Here is a 20,740-nt window from a genome sequence, read left to right on the forward strand (position 1 = left end):
TATCTCGTTAGAAAAAAAATTGAAGAAAAAAAACAGCATATTGATCTACCTCGAGCTTTCAAGAACCACAACATCCTCACATCATAGGATAAGCCATTTCCAACAGCATAGTATAGTAAACTGAATCAACTTTAACCATGTATTTAATATTTGAATCCAAAGATAGCGTGAGGCCACATATACAAATCGTGATAAACTATTTCATAACTAAAAAAGCAACTTACTCATTTTCTCTTTGCTGCTACTACTTTGTCAAAGAACCTTGTATCCTCACCGAAGCTTGGACTAAGACCAGCATAAATTGGCCTCACACCGTCAATAAAGGAAGCCAGACTATTATTTCGTGTCACTGATTCCTGCAAACCCACACACATAGTCAGAATCCAAACAAAAACTAACCGGCTGTGTAATCAGAAGAATGTAATTACCAAGATGCCTGAAGACACGCAATAGAAATCTCGCTTGAACCTAGATAAGTCGGTGTCGTTGAAAGAGTAGCACATCCATTGAATTATCTAAACAATTTTTCTAGCAGTTGTAAACTATATCCCGATATAAAGACACGGAATTAAAATGCATGATCAAGATCATATACTTACGCAGCTGTTGACCCAATTGTGGGGTTTCAAAGACTAGAAGTCCTTCCTTTGTAATACCATGTAGTCCCGTCCTTCATACTTAGCTAATTCTTGATCTTCGTTCAAGGACGAGTCCACTATCCATATTCTGATTCGTTTCTCCTTAGTCTCTCCCAACCTTATTTTCTTTAGGCTTGGATGAATTGATTGAATCGGGGAAGGGGTTGGAGTCTTCTCAAACTGAGTTAAACCGAGTGAAAAGCTTGGTCTCCCTGGACTCGGTATATGGTAGCCTAATTTGTTTGGCAATACAATTTACAAGGGCTACATAACTATGGCCTTTGATTCCCACCCCTGTTCAACATGATTCAAAACTTCCTCAAATTTAGGACACTGAACGATCGAGATGTCAAATTCGCTGCAAAGGAATGCGACATGAAGTTAGCTAAAACAACAATTTATGACTAGCTAGACGGCTAATCACAAGGCAGGGTATGACAAATAAAGAAGAGAAACATACAGCATGGTTAGCTGGAAATTACTAACCGATCGAAATCATAGTCACTAAGCTGGACATGTGCTGCTGGTGGCATGTGTGGAGATGCATCCGTGTGTTTAGTGTTTTCTCCTTGCGGACTTTTATGATTGCCCTTGAACACGGGCTCTGCTTGTTCTGCATCATGTGGCCGAGGCCACTATTGGAATAACCGTATCCTTCTAGCAAGCGGCATGTGGTCATCCTCATCAGAGTCCGGGACCACCAATGCTGAAGGATTGTTTACTAGGTTTTTTTCTCTTGGAATTGCTTTTTTGGTGCCGATTCTAGATCGGCTTCTGCGGACAGGCAACTTTCTCCTCGTACCAGGCCTGTATTCCTGTGGTGTATATTCATACATATCGTCACTTGCACTAAGAATACTACAACCTTTTGTAATAGATAGTCATTTGGATGAAAAACATGAGCATAAGCGAATATCAACAACACCACTAAAGTGAACATCCAAAAGCCCTACTAAAACGAACATCAACAACACCACTAAAGTGAACATCTAAAAGGGCTACAAAAAAAATGAACGTCCATCGTGGAGCATCAAAGCTCTCAATTACTACCACACAAATCATCAATAAAACTATTTTCACACAATCCATCATCTTGGCAGCCGCATAAATCAATTATTTCATACACGAAAAGTGATGGAAATAAATAAATCATAATTTATATTTCTATTTCAGATCAGAACCTAAGTTGAGCATGTTAGCTGCATCTATTTAATTACCAAACTCAACCCAAATAAAAACTTAACAAAAGTAACACACAACAACTGTATTCAAACAAGCATTCAAAATAAAATCATGCCATAAAACCACACTAATCAGCATTGCAAACTACTTCCACACACTCAATCATCTTGGCAGCCGCATAAATCAATTATCTCATACACGAAAAGCCATGGAAATAAACAAATCATAAGTTATATATCTAGTTCAGATCAGAACCTAAGTCGAGCATGTTAGCTGCATCTGTTCAATTACCTAACTCAACCGAACTAAGAACTTAACAAATATAAACACAACAAATGTGTTCAAACAAGCATTCAAGATAAAATCATACCATACAACCACACCAATCATCAATGCAAACTATTTTCACACACTCCATCAACTTGGCAGCCGCATAAATAAATTATTTCAAACATAAAAAGCCATGTAAATAAATAAATCACAAGTTATATATCTAGTTCAGATTAGAACTTAAGTTGAGCATGTTAGCTGCATCTATTTATAAACACCATACATAAAAAACAACCATGCAGCCACATACTGAAGTAACTTTCCAAAATTGTACACGCAAATTATATGATAAGTATCAACCAACCGCTCGGATAAGTAAGGATCCAATCAAATGAGCGCACAACATATCATAAAGAAAGTGGATCACCTTATCCGACTCCTTATAGCTTGGCTGAGATGTAGTACTGCCTTTGATAGACGGTGATTGGTCAGCGTCCTTGTAAGGCCTTTTACTCCTTCCTTTCTCGTTAACTGCTTCACTAGTAGGCTGTTTTCTATTTTTTTCTGTTTCCTTGCATTGTTGACTTTGCAACCCTGTGTGTTCAACATGGGACAACAAATACATGGAAAAAAAACAACGTGAACCTCCAATTGCATCTGTGTTATACTGTACTGTTAAAAAGGGAGTAGTAGAGATTAAACCTGTGAGATCACATGGTCGGCCTTCTTGTCAAGTCATTAGTGGTCCATTCAACAATCCAAGGCTCGGGCACACGACATGCATGCAACGGACCATGCTTTAGGCGGTGAAAGTACAAAACCTATACACAAGTAACTTGAATATTAGGACTTAAACATAAAGCCATAGATCGTTTTTAAATTTACGTAATTTATTTGCAATACCAGCAACACGAACATGCACCCGCCGCATGTTTTCCGGTTCTCATCTTGGAATTTTCTTATCGCATCTCGCAGCCACTTTAATATCTGATACGGCCAATGAAATCTTCTTGGGTTAGAGATGTCCAATATCGGAGGGACGTGCCATGGAGAAATAGTCTGTTGGCTTGTAGGGTTAAGAAACATCTTCAATACAATCAAGATAAAGTATCTTCTAAAGGTCATCCTCTGTTGCTCGGTCTCCATTGGACTGGCAAAGAGAAAGTCCCGCAACTGGGTTGTAGTTTTCTTCTGAAATTCTCTCTTTATTGCCAAATGCGATTCATTTTTTTCTACAATACCGGTATTGGGTCACCTGCGCAAAAAGGAAAAATTTACCACAATCAGTACGTGTCAAAATGGGAAAAAGCATAACCACGAACCGGGAGTTTTACATCTTACATAACTTACACTAACCTTGAAAAGGTATGCCGAATACATTGCCGATAAGTTCGGCGGTAATGCGAATGTCCCCGGCGTCGACCCTTAGAGTGTTTGTTTCCACGTCATAGGCCCTAGCTAGTTAGAGCATGATGCTCTGCTTCACATGCCATTGTGGTACCCGGCGCAGGAAGTCAAATCCAATGGCCTCAATCTCCGTTAACTTAGACTGCTCATTATGTCATTCCAAATGGATAAATAAATTGTTAATGTAGCAGGGTGAGCATCGCATCTCAACTAGTTTCTGTTGAGCAAAACAAAAAAGGATCATCATATTTTCATAAAAAATAACCAACTATGTTCATTTATTCATGTAATCAATGGGATACCTTTTTACCCATCTGAGTGTGTCGTCGGCCGGTTTAGGGATTGGTTTGGTCGAGCACCGTGATAATTTACACACGCAATATTCAGCCGACAATCTAAGTCGTAAAGTCTTACAAAAGAAGCTGGTAAACTGCAGCAAAATAACGTAAATAATAGCATTATATTACATTGCAATTGATGTAAACTTAATCATTGAACGCTATATGGCATGACAATATCATACTTATGTATCTAGACAAATAATAAAATATTGGACACAAAGATTATAGCAATTTTCATATAAAGAAAATCTTGGGTAGCAGATGTATAGTAGAATACAAAACCCTACTGACTTAGATGCTTGGGACAATCTTGTGCAAAATTCAATCTGGTAAAATTGCACCAATCCAACAAAGAAATAGTAGTATTAGCTTTACTTTTTAAAAAAAAAACTGTTTACTAATTAAATTTGTTGAATAGTAATCACTTCAGTTCAGCCCAATTCAAGTTCATCACGCTTCTTTCATGTTCCCTACCATTTTAGTTTAACATTCACATTAATGATGAGTTGATTCATCATCATCATCACAATGGTATAATATCTTCAGAGATTAGAGTAAAGTAGTTAACAAAATAGTGCAGAATCCTATTAGTCTTAAATTGAAAATATGTAGGTACATGTACTAGCATAAAGAAGCACTAGTTCTTCTGTATGAAACTAGAAAATTCCTATTAATAAAGAGTGAGTTAGGTATCTATGCAAAATAGTTTATTTTATGTAAAAAATATCATCTTCTATAATGTAAAAACAAGGCCACAAATGGCCAAAGAAGCATACACGAATGGTTAAATAGCAGGTTCTCTTTCAACATATAATCATGATAATCAATTGAATTATGGGTTAATATCTCGCTTTAATTAAAACAAATAACAGAATAAGAGTTCATTTAGGAAAATATTGGACACAAAGATTATAGCATGTTTCATACAAAGATCAAACCTCACAATTTCTCCTTTGTCACCATCTATAGAAGAGATAAAAAGCTATACCAACAGCACACCACAAAAGTTGCACCTCAAGTGCATCAAACCTTTCCTTAGATCCATACAGCATATAATACCTTGTTATAGTGTCCTAAATGCAATTTTGTCGTCCGAGTTTAAAAATCTAACGGTCCAGGCCTGTTATGAAAATTACTTTAACTTTATTACAAACCAGTAACAATAGTTTCAGCTAATTCTTTGGTTGCAGTGGCAATAGGAAAAAAATTAATGGGAACTAGAAAAAATTTAAAGAATAACTATCCCATATACTATTAAAGTAACCATCCAACAAATATGAGCCCATTTTCAACAATGGTCAGCCTGTATACGTCACGTTGCATGCACATGGTCCACACGGAAATGGACAAAAAAGATTTAAATCTGACTGCTATATAAACACGATCCAAAATATTTTCGACCTTTCCCCCGCAAAAATTAAATCAACAAGCATATCAATATCATAAACTAACTACATACTCCACAGTCTCTGCGATAATAAGTAGCAACCACTGCTTTTCCACCATGGGTCATCAGTGATTTAATCAACAAAATATATTTACTTTCAAACATGCAACAGCGATTACCAATCCAAAAATGAACAACAAAACCCACTTACATTGGATGGTTATGATTCTTCTAGAGATGATGTTCTTTGTATTTCCGGTGAACGGTGTGTTGACGAACAGGTGGGTATTTTTCCCAGGTCGGCTGCTCCGTTGATAGGAGAAAAAAGCGCCCACGCGATGAGAACTCTGATGCTGCTCGATTCGTGAGTGAGCGCTACTTGATTGCGTTCCTGGTCGGCGGCGTCGCGCATAGCAGCTTCGTTGCAGAGACGGAGGGATGTTCTGGACCAAGAGGGTGCCGTCCTTGATGCCAACGATGAGGATTAATGGGTGCCCTTCCTCGGTTGAAAAAGGATTTGGCTGTGTCCAAGGTTTGGGAGGGTTTGGGTTCTGCGCCGTTAGTGGTGTGTGCAAAGATTGGGAGGGTTTGGGTGGGGGGGGGGGGTGGGAAAAAATGCCGAAACAAAAGGGTTGAGTGATTTGGGAAAAAAATATAAATATGATAAATTGGGTGGTATGTTAAACTAAACAGCCAAAATAGGATTAGAGTTATTAATTGGTTAATTCTTTCTATTAATATTAATTGAGCTTAATAAACAGCCCATTGTATACATTGTATACATATCTCATTGTCTCCCTAGCGGTGCTCTTTTACAAAATACCCCAACATCCAATAAAAGAGCATTACACGAAAACTTATCCAATATTCAAAAATGGTAGCCCCAGCCCGTAACATAATAATAATATTAATAATAATGCATACAATAAAAAGGCTAATGATAATTATTATTATACTAATAACAATAAAAAAAAAACTATTACTTGCATTGACAAATTCCAAAAATCTTGGTATATTTATAGCGTCTAGATTCAAAACGTGCATGAAAGAAGGTTCTCCAAATAGATGTTGGTTTGTTAGTGCGTTTGTGACGTATGCAACGTCACACTTAATTATGATATCATCTTCGTTCATATCTTCAGTTGGACCAACAATATAATAAGTGTCCTCAAATTTTTCTTCGTTTTCAGTGTTATAAACCATCTAGTCGATGTTAGGCTCCTATAAATCAATCTCAACTAATACTTTAAACTCAACATATAACTCGATAATTGACACTTGTGCCTGTGTTTGCTGGTAGATCGAAAACATCCCTTACATACTTGCATCGTCAACCACATACATTATTTAAAATTGAAGGAAACCACCAATACTAACACATGCTTATATAGAGTATTTGTAATTCTCTTTAATATTTGATTATCAACACATTGATAAAGTATACTTTTAAATTTCTCATATGTTATTGCAAAAGGAATAACATCATATAGATTTTCACATACAAAACTCACACTCTTAGATATTTAAAAAAAGATTTGACTATTATAATATATTTTCAAACTAATACTTCCCTCTATTTTTATTCTCTTATTCTCTCAACGAAATAAAACACTCTCACACTCATACTCAATCTAATAAATTCGTTCTTTCTTTTATAATACTCATAGTATATTTTTTAATCTGAAAAATACAATATACCCCCTGTGTAACGTCAATTCGTTTTCTATATACTGACAATACACCTCTTTTATATTATCAGTTTAATATTAAATTAATATAATACGTCTCTTTTGTATTTAAAAAAAGAGTAAATACCCTTTCTGGCCCCTATCATTTTTTAAAATTAACTACACGCCCCTAACCTTTATAAAATATCAGATCGGCCCCTGTCCATATATTCCGTAAGACCAATAAACCCTTCCATTTGTTTCTCCGTTCATAGTCGTGGTGTAACGTGTAGCCTGTGACATGAGCTTGGCACGTCCTACGTGTAATGGTATGTGTTCATTGGGACCATTAAGCCCTTGTACAGTCAGCAAAGCGACGTCATTTTGCTTGGATTCCTTTTTACGTGTTTATGTGAAATCCCATTCTCCCCCTTGTGCACATTTCAGCAACCATACATCACCCTCGTTCTCAACTCAAAATTACCTAGAAAACCTAAGAAAACGGAATGTTTCCCTCCAAGGCAAGCTGACAGAGACATCCAACGGGGAGGTGGTGACGGTGCTGCAGACGGAGGAACTGACGGCGCTACTAAGGTTAGTGTTGCTATCTAATTTTGCAGCTTCGTTAGTTGGTGTTGCTCCAAATTTTTTTGCTTAATGTGATTTTTGTTAATGATGATTTCGCTTAGTGATCATCCCATGCATGGTCTAAAAATTATTGTGTTAATGATTAAAATCTGATGGAAGTAGTTATTTAAGTTCTAATTGTTGCACATTGTTGTTCTAATAGATGTCGTATGAAATAGTTCCTGTTTTTCACTATGGGGGTTGGTTTGAATGGGATGAAGATGGTGTATTATACTACCATGACGGAAGTGTTGAGACATTTCTTCCATTAGACATAGATTATATTAATTTCAAGGATTTGGAGAAAATGTTCAAGGGTTTAGGGTATACAAGCTACAAACAGATGTATTGGTATGATTGCAGTGCCCCTGATTTAGAGTATGGGTTAAATGTTCTCAAAAGAGATAAGGAGATCAACAAAATGTGCGATAAAAAATGGAGAATGTGGAGTCAGATTTGCTGGTTATTTATTTTGAGCATCATGTTAGTCAACCAGTATATGGGCCAGATGTTGTTGAGGTTGATTCTTCTTCTTCTGATGATTTATATGAGACCACTGAAGACGAACCTTACAAACCCCCCCACCTGTATTCGAATATGATAGAAGTAGTAGTGATGAGGAAGTTAATGTAAAGAGGAAAAGTGTGAGGAAGAAGCAGCCTAGTGTGAGGATGAAAGAGGCAATGGATGCTGGACAAAAGTGTACTAAGAATAAGAGTTGTGTTAGACAAGAAACACCTAAGCATAAGAAGAATGTGCCACCTGGTAGAGGTGATGATAAGGACATGTCTCCTAGGACTAAGAAGAAGAAGTCAAAAAGGTATGTTGGAAGAAAAAGAAAACATATCCTATCCCAACAAGAAGGAGACAATGTGCCAAACAGTGGGCCTAGTGGAGAACAAGTTAATGGGCCAAGTGAGGTTGACCCAACTGATGAGGCAAGGGATAAGCTCAATTTAGATCCAGTGGGTGAGGAATTGGACTCAAACCTGGACAAGTCATATCAATATGAGTTTGATGCATTTAACTCTCCAATATCCAGTTCAGATAAGGAGCATAAGGTAAGATATCCTGACTTCAATGAGGAGGCCGAATATGGTGAGGTTTAGTTTCAGGTAGGACAACAATTTGAGACCATAGCAATGTTCAAGCAAGCATTTAAGGACTACTTTGTCTTTGAGGGTAAAGAGCTGATGTATTTGAAGAATGAGCCGAAGAAGATTAGAGCAAGGTGTGCTGAAGAGGGTTGTCCATGGCTGGTGTTATGCTCTCATAATAGTCAGAGTCTATGTTTCCAAATCAAGACATTCATTGGAGAGCACAACTGTGGCAGAAATTTGAGTAGTAACATGGTTGATAGAGCTTGGGTAACAAGTAAATTAGTGAAAAGGTTGCTAACTCAACCTCTAATGACTCCTAAAGAGGCACTCGACCACATGAAACATGACTATAATTAAAAGCTGTTAGAGAGCAAACAATTGGAAACGAGCGAGAACAATATGGAAAGCTCCATGACTACCTGAATGAAATTCATAGAAGAAATCCAAGTTCCATTGGGATGATTGATGTAACTCCTCAACCGGAGGGTCGTCCACTGTTCAATAGGTTGTACATTTCCCTGGATGCTTGCAAGAAGGGCTTCAAGGCTGGTTGTCGCCCTCTTATCAGATTGAATGGATGCTTCCTAAAAGGGTACTTCGGTGGTCATCTTTTGTTGGCTGGGGGGCAGGATGCCAATAACAGTTTCTTTGTAATAGCATTTGCTATAGTTGAAGCTAAGAACACTGATTTCTGGAAATGGTTTCTTTCAATCCTGCACGATGATCTTGGTCCAGTGGCTGCTAATGGGTAGAACTTCATGTCCGATCAGCAGAAGCTAACATGCATTCATTTGTTGTATTTGTTTTTGTGTTAGTTTGTGTGTTGTTTTCATTTGTTAATTCAATATTTGGTTGACATGTTATTGAAGGGGTTGGCTAAGGCTTTGCATAAGGTAATGCCACAAGCTCATCATAGAAATTGTGTCCTACACATATGGAAAAATTTCATCAAACACTTCAAGGACAAGCAAACAAAAGGACTAGTTTGGAAGGCTGCTAAGAGCACAACAATGAGAGAATTCAAGGACTCAATGGATGAGTAAATTGGCTCTAGTTCAACAATTCAGGCTGGATGAGTACACATCCCTGAGAGCAACAAGTGGACGACAGAGTGGGCTGAGGATGAAGCCAGAGTATTATTTGAAGTCCAGAGATACCAAACACAATTTGCAAAGACAAACATGTGCTTGCAATGTTTGGCAACTAACAGGTTTAATCATCTACTTAGTGTCTAGCATTGTATATTAACTTGTAGTAATGTGAATTCAGTAAATATTGATTTAGTAAATGTTGATACATGTATTTTTCCTACCAGGGTTGCCATACAAACATGCAGTAGCTGCTATATCAAGGTTAAGGAAACAACAACTGAAGCCAGAGGATTTTGCACACAAATGGCTTACAATAGAAGCCGTAAGGGCTACTTATGGGGACTCAATAAAGTCAGTGAACTCTGAAGAGTTTTGGGAGAAAACCAACAGGCTGCGTCTAGAGGTACCAATAATTAAGAGACCCCCTAGGAAACCAACCAAAAAAAGGGCTGTTGATGTGGTGGCTGAGTCTCAAATGCCGCCAAAAGGTCACAAGGTGAGGAAGTCATTCCAAGTAACATGTAGTAAATGTGCGCAAAAGGGACACTACTATAGGACTTGCAAAGGCGCACCTGCAAATCCGAATTGGCAGCCAAAGCGAAAGAAGGCAAAGCAACAACAACATGAAAACTAATTATCACAGACACCTGCAGATCAGCAGCAAGCACGTGTTAAAGGAGTTCTTCATGTTTTTGTTACATTGTAGTTATTATTATTTCCATTAATTGAGCAGAATAGTTATACTACCATATGCATGAAAGTAGCTGAGATGTTATTTTTCATTTGCACAGGCCGGGGAAGGAGTTCAACCAAATAATCCCCAGAATGTTATTGCCACACCACTGGATCCAGTAGTAGCCCACTGTCTTACATCCTATAGTTACTTAGTTTTTTTTTTTCGATTTGGATGAACAACTTTGCTTCTCTTGTGTACTTCACAGGCTAAAGCAAAAAAGCAAAAGAAGAAGGTTCCAAAGAGATCCACCCCTATTTCAATCCAAGAAGAGGCAAGAGTTGATATCCAATCTTCACAGTCTACCCCACCACCAACAGAGGTAATTTTATTTTACAGATTCATGTCTAGCAACTATAACATATTTTATCCTAAGAGCATAGACTCTGAATTCTGTTGTTTTCATGTGCTTTAGGGTATGAGTTTCAACACTGAGCACTCAACCCCTACTACCCCAACTACACTCAACCAGGGGCCAAATTTTAGACCCAAGCAAGCAATAACTAGGCCATCAGCACCTACACTTTACCACCCTCAACAGTAGGCCACAGCCCCAACAGCTCAGCAACCTCTGAGCAGGCCACAGCCCCAATACTTCAGCCCCCTCTCCAGCAGGCAACAGCCCCAACCACACAAACACCAAGTCAGCAGCAACACACAACTGATGGAGCAACTAGCTCAGGGACTGCCACAACTTCCTTCAAGTTTATCCCCACACCAGGCCTAAATGCACCCCACAGATTCAAGCAAACATATAGGTTTAGGCCACCAAGACGTCAGAAATGACATACTTGTAGTCATAGTTATGGAGACTATGAATATTTTGGTGTCAAGTTTTTTGGTTGTCAAGTTACAATATGTAATAGACTTAAGGCTACAATTATAGAATTTGGTAGACTACTGGAACATATTTTTTGTTTTGTGAATTCAGACATATGCTGATGTTTTTGGCTGATACATCAACAAACAAAATCAGGCCTTTGTGCTTAGCAGTATGAATATAAATATTATGCTTTTAGCTTATACAACATTGTGCAGACTTATCATGGTTTCAGACTTAGGATTCTTACAAAAAAAATTCACATTCCATTCATATAGAACCTGCAATTACAGAGCAAATTAACTCATGTCTTAACCTTGTCTATGCATCACTTACAGCAACACAGTATACCCTAAAATACTACAAACACAATTGCTGTTAACAGAATTAACATTGCCAGCATAACAAATGCACCATAGTGATTACTACATTTTTTTTATTTTCCTTCATATTCATGCTCAATCTTATATTCCAGTTGCTCCAATCTATTCTCTAGCATCACCATTCTTCCTTCAACATCATCTTCGTCTTCATGCCCAAAATATTTAGAAATCAGTTCATCCAGCCAAACAAAATAGTTGCAGTGAGGTTGCCCCATCTGCAATTGCCATTATAGTGAATACAACTTGTTAAAGCATAGAAGAAGTTGATTACATAATTGAAGATAGAGGCACACTTACGTGATAGTAGGAACAACCAAGGAAGATTCTGTCTGAGTTCTTCGATGTCCCAAATTCTTGCATGATTGTATACGTTCCACACTTGCATTTAAGGTGCTGGAACTTGGCCTTCTTCTCCTCACTTGCATGACTACTCGAACCCCACCATAGTCTTCCTCCAGACATGGCGTGTGTGAGAGGTTGAAGATTGCTCTGGTTCGCTCATGCTTGAGCCCCTAGTGTTAGGGTTCAGAAAAGAGGAAGAATGAGATTTCACAATAACACGCAAAAAGGCTTCAGGCCAAAACGACGTCGCTTTGCTGATTGTACAGGGCTTAATGGTCCTAATGAACACATATCATTCCACGTAGGACGTGCCAAAGCCATGTCCCGGACTGCACGTTACACCTCAGCGTTTTCCGACGACTATGAACGGAGAAACCAACGAAATGATTTATTGGTCTCACAGAATATATGAACAGAGGTCGATCTGATATTTTGTAAAGGTTAAGAAGTGTGTAGTAAATTTAAAAAAAGGACAGGGGACGGAAAAAATATTTATCCTTAAAAAAAATCTTACATTCTTGCTAAAGCAATTCGTCCCCCATAAATTATTGGCTCCAAGAACTTTGCAAAACACTCCAACATCCAATAAAAGAGCATTACACGAAAACTTACCCAATATCCAAAAATATTAGCCCCGGCCCGTAACATACTAAAATGCAATCCCAATAAAACGCAAAAATAAGTAAAAACCCCAAAACACCCTTTACGGCTCTCTCACTGTCTCGCAAATTCTTTGTTCGTCTCGTTTCTCGCTCTCGGACTCTCAGTCTCTCACCCTTCACTTTTCTGTCTAATTCTCACTTGCCCTAACGCTGCCGCTGCCACCATCCATCGCCGCCGTAAAGTGCGAAGGCAGGCAACTGAATCATTCACCGCCACCACCTAAAACGGCAAATAGTCCGCTGGATCGCCTCCCGCCTCCGTACCGCCGTGGTGACTCGAGGTTTGCGGCCACCGTCGCCGCCGCAGCACTACAACTGTGGTGTTGATGGCGGAATCACTATAGAATTTAGTGACTCAGTGTTGCTTCGCATCGCAAATGGCTCTTCTTTCTCGGAAAGGGACTCTTTTTATGCTCTTTCTGTTCTCGATCTTCTTGTTATCGGCATCAGCATCTAATGGTTCGGGAGAAGAAGAAGAAGAAGAGTTCTGGGAAGAGCTGCTACTGAAGCCGTTGCCCGATCGCAAAGTGCTCTCACATTTTCACTTCCAGAATGAGGCTCCTCTCTCCGATTCCTTCGCCCGTCACCATCACCTCTTCCCGAAATCCATCGCTCAGCTGGTGCCTGCTCACTTCTTCCACTCTTTACCTTTTCTTTCTATAATGATATAACAAAAATTTATTTTTTGAGAGTTTTTGCTGGGATTTTGATATTGAATTATTGATACTGATGCTGATGACTCAAGTTATTGAAAGTTTCTACGTCATGTAACTATTGTTGAAGTTTGTCAAATTAAATGCTTGATGTAAAGGTTGCCAAGCTTACTCGTTTCGTTAGTGTGAATAATTGATTTGGTGATTATTTATAAAGCTGTATTTTTGGTTATGTATTGTCCTTATCTTCTCTGTGTTGAGTCAAATTAGCTTCTTTATGATAAAAAAGTAACAAAAACAAAAAACTTGAGCAATCTGATCGAGTGTGCAGAGAATCAAGAGTCCTGATTCTACTGTTCCGGTGTTCTTGTTCGATGAGAACATGCCCTGCATATGAGTGATCATTTGACAAAGAGACTTGGAAGGTGAAAACCAAGAGGGAGAGAACAATGACAGCGACTTATCTTAGCCTTAAGGATAGAGAATAAAGTTTTAGTTGCTTGATATTGTCTTTGTCATATTATGTATAGTAAGATGTGAGTGCCCTGCGTTTTATGCTCCATATAGTTATATAAGTCAGAAAATTCACTAATGGGACATTCTTGGGTGGAGCAGAGGGAAATTTTGGAGTTTGTTGATGTTAGAAGTGCCTTTGAGTCTGCAATGTTATTGAAGAATCATGTCATTATGTGGAAGAGCTGAGAGTCACTTAGATAGCCCCTCAATTAGTACAAAAACGTTTACATATATAAAGTACAAGCTTAAAGTTGTATGCTTTTTTGTTTTTTCTATTTCTAGGCCGTTTAAGTTCATTTTGAAGGGTTTTTTTTTTTTTTTTGGTTGTAGTAATGCATGTAATGTAAGATACCGAGTATTGTGCCTCTAACTACAACACAACCTTTACCTGCTAAAACATTTTGATAAAGCGTTGAAGCAATTGACATCAAATATTAAGGAACCTTGGTTTTACTATGGTTTAATGCTTTTGTTTGTTCCTTTCAGAAGCATGTCTCTACCAACTGTTGTTTATTTTTACATTCTGATTTCAATTTATTTTTCTGATTATACTAAATAACATGTGAATTAGTGTTGGATGGACAGGTTAAGAAATTTCATATTAAAGCCATGGAGTTATCATTCACACAAGGTCGGTGGAACTATGAAAGGTGGGGTGGATTTGATCCAATATCAAGCCATAATGCAAAGCCTCCTGGAGTTGAATTGTGGGCAGTCTTTGATGTTCCTCCACATCAAGTTGATGCTTCTTGGAAAGATTTAACCCATGCGCTGTCAGGTCTGTTTTGTGCTTCAATCAACTTCCTAGAGTCTTCCACCACTTATTCTGCTCCAAAATGGACATTTCAGTCAGCTTTAGGTAGTTTAAGATATGGGACTCTGCCACGAGAAGCTGTCTGCACTGAGAACCTTACACCTTGGTTAAAACTCCTCCCTTGTCGAGACAAAGCTGGACTCTCTGCCTTAATGGATAGACCGTCTATATACAAAAGCTTTTATCACTCCCAGCGGTTGCATTTAACACAAGCCAAGACTGGTGCAGATCCGAAAAATTCAAGAGTTGTTCTAGAACAAACACTTACAGTTGTACTTCAACCCAATATTCTGACTGGTGGTACTAATTATGTTAGTGAAGCAAAGATGCAACCAAGTTGGTCTCTGAGTTCAATATTTGGAAGAAAAATCAATGGAAGATGTGTTCTTGCTAAATCAAGTAATGTTTACCTCCAAGTTGAGAGAGGTCTGGTTACACAACTTGAGAATCTCCAGAGCAGTACTGCTACATTTGCTGCCAATGGCACAAATCTTGATGATTTTGGAAGGAATGTTGGCTTCGAATTATCTGTTAATCCTGACAGGGTACTCAAAGAGGTGGAAAAGAGCTCCTCCATTCTGTATGAATATCCAATCAAAGTGCACAAAGACAGTGAGCAATTTGATTTAGGCATTACATGGAAGCATCCTGTTATTTGGTCAACCCCACATGCGCCTTTATATGCCAGTAGATTTTTAATGGGCAGTGGAAACGAAAGGGGTGCCATTGCAATATGCATGAAGTCAACAGAATCTACTCAAGGGTTAGTTGCAGCCAATTATGTTGACCAGAGATGTAATTTTCAAGTTAATGTTCTTCAAATTGTGCCTTGGTATATTAAGGTGTATTATCACACTTTACAATTATTTGTGGATGAAAAGCCTCAAGTACTCACAGACTTTGTTGAGAGAATGCGTGTTTCACCTTCTGAAGACAAAGTATCACCAGGGTTGATGGAACTGGTCCTCAAATTGCCCTGTGAGGTTAAGTCAGCAGTATTGAATATAGAGTTTGATAAGGTTTGCTCATATTTTTATTAATGTTTATTTTTCTTCTGAGTTTTTGCCTCACATTTTGTTGTTTGACATACATCAACCTCCTTGCAAGTTAAATTAGAAAAAAAAAACCTCCAAATTGTAATATGGAAATCAATTGATGATTATTTTTCTTGGTAAATAATTCGGCTCAGATTTCCGGAATCTAATGAATGAATGCAATATATTATGTGCTTTTACTAATGTAACTTTTCATAATTGGAACTGATCTCTTAACTCAGCTTTGTCATCAAATGCATTTGTGCAATGTTCTGTAGGAGCCGATCAGTTGGGTGGTTAAAATGTCCGACTTCTATAATTGATTGAATCTTTAATCAGTAGGGATAGCTATAGCGCATGAAAAATATATAAATAAACAAAAGTACCTAAATATACTTCAAGTAGAGCATAACACAGTGGTTATGGGCATAAGTAGTGTATTTTGTGTGTCCCCCTTGATTGACTTCAGAAGTTGGTAGAAGCTATTACTTGATTTTTTTTTTTTTTTTTTTTTTCAGTTTAGACACTTCTAGGATGGATGAATTCTAAACAATAGTTTCATGGTTAGATAAACTTGGTCTTTGACTGCTTTTTTCTGGTGTGAATAGGGCTTCTTGCACATTGATGAGTACCCTCCAGATGCTAATCAAGGATTTGACATTCCATCAGCAATAATAAGCTTTCCTGACTTCAATGCTGGCCTGCAATTTTCTGATAACTCTATAAGCAAGACCCCAATGTTGTCCAAGTTACAGGTTAATTGAATTGCACTCTTGACTCTGGTACATAAAAACGTTTGTGTCATATCTAATTCTGAATCTATAATGCAGGAAAGGAGTCCTGTTATCTCATACACAGAAGTTTTGCTTGTACCCTTGACAACCCCGGACTTCAGTATGCCTTATAATGTCATAACAATTACATGCACAGTTTTTGCATTGTATTTTGGATCTTTGTTAAATGCACTCCGGAGACGTGTTGGAGAGGAGGAAAGGCGTCTGAACGATAAAGGTAACACTCAACTTTTCCAGTTTTTACATCCTAAGACACAAGTAACGTAATTTCGTATAACTACGGATGAGCCTTCTACATATCATGCCTGTGTAATTGATAAAATGATAGGCGATGTGACTTAAGAGCCACGAAATGTGGGGGTTTTGCTTTTCCTTTTATTATTTTTTAATTTCTTTTGGGGGGTGTGTCTGTGTGTGTGTTTTGGTTTTTTTTTTTTTGAAAGAATGATGCCCTAGAGCATGAGGCTTCTGCTATTTTGGGTTTTGGAAGGATCAAACGGATGTAATATGCTTACTGCCATTGGTAGAGAAGGTGTTTGTGACTGGAATCAGTGATCAGTGCCAACCTTTAGTTATAAGTAAACGTAGTAATTAGTGAAACCAATCTTCAATATTGCAACACCATGCACTTTTATTGTATTCATACTGCATTCTACAGCTTACATCTCTAACTTTCTATATTACTTCTCCCAATCCGCCTCTTATTTTTGTGTGTAATTATTGCTTAAAGTTTCTGATGTGTCATGTATCTTTCTGTTTGTAGGCGGAAAGAAAGACGTGCTTCTTAATCGAGTACTAGGTAAATTATCTTCCAAGTTTGGAGGGAGATCAGCAGTGTCCTCTCAACCATCATCATCATCGTCATCATCCCTCATCAGCCCAAAATTGATTCTTAGAGTACTATTAGTTGCAGGAATTGCTGTTGTATGGCAATACTACTCATAACTAGGTACTACTTTCGGTGTTAAATTATGTACATTACAAGCCTTTACTTCCACAGCTAAATGTACTTCATTCATATATCTATGTTTCTGTTTGATCAAGTTAACGTTTGTACATCACCAAATTGATTGTATCAAAATTTTGACGATTGATGTTACTTTTGATTATTTTGACACAGTAGAAGTCACACTACCTTTTTTGCTGTTTTTCTTCTTTGTACTAGTGTTGTCATTCATCATGGGTAATGTTTCCCATATCTGGCAAGCAATTTTTTCTTAAATATGACCATGAAAGCTTGAGTAATCAATGTTTAATCTCCATTGATTTCACATTTTGTCACAAAATTAACAAATGATGTGAAGCACACCATTAGATGTTAATTTAGTATCTTTCGAATTAAAATAAAATCTATTTATATACACCATCCAGAGAGAGAGAGAGAGAGAGAGAGAGAGAGAGAGAGAGAGAGAGAGAGAGAGAGAGAGAGAGAGAGAGAGAGAGAGAGAGAGAGAGAGAATTTACAGCATTCATGTAACAAAATACAACGGCAGCATCCGAAAATGACTATGCAAAAACAGTCCACTGCTCATAAACATATATTGTATCAAGAGGTATAGAAACCCACAGAATTTATCTCGTCCTTTTGCACTGAGCTGCTACAATTGCATCATCATCATCTCTAATCCGCTTCCGATTCTTGCTCGTCTGACTGCATGTGAATGGGCTGCGAGAAATGCCGCCGGAGAGGTTATCCCCTTTATCTTGAGTATCTGCGGGAAGTCCTGCAGGAAGTCCTCCAAATGTGTTAATATTGAGGCTTTTGTAGATGAAGCTTGCCACAACCGTGAGACAATGCATTATTAGACATTTGGAGAAGAAACCAATGCTACAAGTTTAGTAGTTGGGGCATGATATAAGCATTGAAACAAAAACAAAACTATATCTAGAGCTGAAGCTACGAGATAATGTATCTTAAGACACAAATGTGCTACTTGTTCTAAAAGGTGGAGGCATGAAAAGCAGAATTTTTTTTACGGGTCAAATATAAAAATAAAAATTGACATTTGTTTCTTGGTTAAAAGATTGATATTTTGCCCATATAAAACGAAAACAAATGCAACCTATATTTAGATATGACCAACCGAGGTGAATTTCTCTTTATGAAAAAGTAAGCCAGTTAAGACAGAGAGAAGAAAGATCAGAACAAGAACATGCCTGACTTCTTGTTATCGCTCTTCAATTTCTTAAATAAATTGAAACCTTCCAACGGTTGCTTTCTCTTACAGCATAGGTCATCCAAAGTCTCACCTTTTTGTAAAGTAAATAGAAAAGCTTAAACAAAATTAGTCACAAGAAAAGTTGAAAATATACCATCACAAGGTCAAACATAATTCTCCACAAGTCTCTTGAGACATACCTGAGTTGCCATCTTTCAACTTCTTATTCCGTTGCAAGTTGAAAGCTTCCAATCGAGTCCTTTTTCCGCTACAAGAATTCTCACTTTCAATCACTTTACCATTCCCATTTTCAAAATCTTGAGGTTCATGTTCGCCTGCAGAGTCACAACATGAGTAGATAAGGAGAAAATATGGAGCGATGGCGAAAAAGCATACTTATGGATTGCAATTTCAGTTTCAAACAAGGCAGATCCTAGTTCAACAGACAGATTACCAAAGATAATAATCTACACAAGTATTTATCCACAAATAAACTGATGCTGACTGATTTGGTAGTTGATTTTTTAATTATCAGCTGAATTTTAACGTACATGTAGCATTTTTGGTAAAGACATCGTCACCATCACATTGTCAAGACAGAATTTATAAGAAATTAATTTGACTTATGGTTATAAAACTAAACAAATTGATCGGTTTGAAACCTCGTAGACCGAACTTGTTGGCTATTATCAAAAAGGAAAAAAAAAAGAAAAGGAAAGTAACATACGCTTGTTGGCAAGTTTAGAGAAGTTGCCAGTGACGAGAAGAGCATCACGGAGGTTGTTTCCAGTGGAGAGTCCTTTAGAAGAGAAGAAAGATATGAGAGACTTCCAAGTAACAGAGCAAGAAATAAGGTCCACTCCTCTGCTTATGAAGTGACCGTTGAGCTTCACCGTTGATGGCTCTATCCCAAAGGCTTTTGCTATGGACCCAAGATCAATCTTGTTTTCGTCCCAAGCAATTATGTTTGCTACCTTTGACAATGAAGGGCATAGAAGCTTTATCTCTCTGGGGTTCTTCGACATCGCAACAAGCAATCTCAAATGTGATTTTTATGTTACTGAAGGAGTTTGAGAGTGATTTTCTGACTTGATTAGTGTGTGTGGTAGTGTCACTAGTGTGTTTTACGTTCTAACTTGCAATTGTTTCCAGTTTTGAGTGCCAAACGTTTCTGTTTGTTTCTGGAAGTGTCTAAAACTCTAAAGCTGCCATGCGTGGATCGGTTTATGTGGATCGGGTACTTTGTTATTTAATTTTGTAGCCAACGGGTCCTTTATTATCATACATTGAAAAATGATGTGAATATCCTAATTCATTCTTTTTTTTTTCAGCTTCTTGAAAAAAGTTTTGAATCTTTTATTTTTTATGTTCTTAAAAAATAATATATATTAAGTATTAAAAAAAGAATTAAAAAGATGAACAAGTATTCTTAATTGTTACTCTTATATATCGTCCCTTTTAAAATAAGTAGTCTTACTTTAAAATAATTTGTAATAATTTTTATATTAGATAAATTAGTTTTAATAAAATTATTTATAAATTAAATTTTATTTTTTAAAATACTATATTAGTTCAGTGTTTTTTTTTAGTTACAAAGTCCGTAATTTTTTACCTTATAGATTAAATTCTCTAAAATTTTAAAAGATAAGAGATTAATTTATTAATTTTTAAGAAATTAATTTATTGATACAAAAATTGTTAAGGGTTTTTTTTAAAGATCAACAGAATTAAAAATATAACAAATATAATCAAATATTAGATGTACTTAAAAAAAATTAGATATAGGAATATGATGTATGTTTTGTAAATTTAATTAAAAAATATATTTTTATAGTTAAAATTTGATAATTTTATACAAAAATGAATTCTATATTTTGGAATTATTTAAATGGTTACAATTTTATAAAAAAGAAAAAAGTTAAAAGTTAAAACAATTTTTACTTTAATTTTTATACTATATTTAAATATTTCTACAAAATAAATTAAATTACAAATTTTTTACTATATACAAAATTCGGTTATCATTTATTAAAAAAATAAATATTTAAAAATAATATTTTTATCATTTTAATTTTTTAGTATATTTTTATTAGCGTTTAATAGGTGTTCGTGTCAACCGG

At 36.9% G+C, this 20,740-nt stretch overlaps 3 protein-coding genes across 4 annotated transcripts; 2 read left to right on the top strand and 1 right to left on the bottom strand.

The window, feature by feature from the left end:
* Positions 1 to 8,661: 8,661 nt before the first annotated feature.
* Positions 8,662 to 11,398, top strand: LOC140182158 (uncharacterized). Its single transcript, XM_072228283.1, has 8 exons — positions 8,662 to 8,893; positions 8,980 to 9,367; positions 9,489 to 9,512; positions 9,687 to 9,829; positions 9,935 to 10,317; positions 10,502 to 10,561; positions 10,652 to 10,765; positions 11,375 to 11,398. The coding sequence occupies exons 1-8, from the start codon at positions 8,662 to 8,664 to the stop codon at positions 11,396 to 11,398; spliced, it is 1,368 nt and encodes a 455-aa protein (XP_072084384.1).
* Positions 11,399 to 12,646: 1,248 nt separating this feature from the next.
* On the top strand, positions 12,647 to 17,580 carry LOC112775643 (uncharacterized). 2 transcript variants are annotated; one of them, XM_025819423.3, is made up of 5 exons: positions 12,647 to 13,270; positions 14,405 to 15,652; positions 16,276 to 16,422; positions 16,498 to 16,678; positions 17,225 to 17,580. In XM_025819423.3, exons 1-5 carry the CDS (start codon positions 13,028 to 13,030, stop codon positions 17,404 to 17,406), a joined length of 2,001 nt encoding a protein of 666 aa, XP_025675208.1. In that variant the 5' UTR covers positions 12,647 to 13,027; the 3' UTR covers positions 17,407 to 17,580. The 2 variants fall into 2 exon arrangements, with proteins under 2 accessions (XP_025675208.1, XP_025675209.1); XM_025819424.3 differs by having other exon boundaries at positions 12,687 to 13,270; positions 14,391 to 15,652.
* A 118-nt stretch (positions 17,581 to 17,698) lies between these two features.
* On the bottom strand, positions 17,699 to 19,811 carry LOC112775644 (uncharacterized). Its single transcript, XM_025819425.3, has 4 exons — positions 19,348 to 19,811; positions 18,821 to 18,955; positions 18,619 to 18,711; positions 17,699 to 18,185 (listed from the first exon to the last, which is right to left on the bottom strand). The coding sequence occupies exons 1-4, from the start codon at positions 19,643 to 19,645 to the stop codon at positions 18,034 to 18,036; spliced, it is 678 nt and encodes a 225-aa protein (XP_025675210.1). The 5' UTR covers positions 19,646 to 19,811; the 3' UTR covers positions 17,699 to 18,033.
* Positions 19,812 to 20,740: the final 929 nt, after the last annotated feature.

Source organism: Arachis hypogaea, chromosome 19 (assembly GCF_003086295.3).
Source record: "Arachis hypogaea cultivar Tifrunner chromosome 19, arahy.Tifrunner.gnm2.J5K5, whole genome shotgun sequence".
Taxonomy (NCBI): Eukaryota; Viridiplantae; Streptophyta; class Magnoliopsida; order Fabales; family Fabaceae; genus Arachis; species Arachis hypogaea.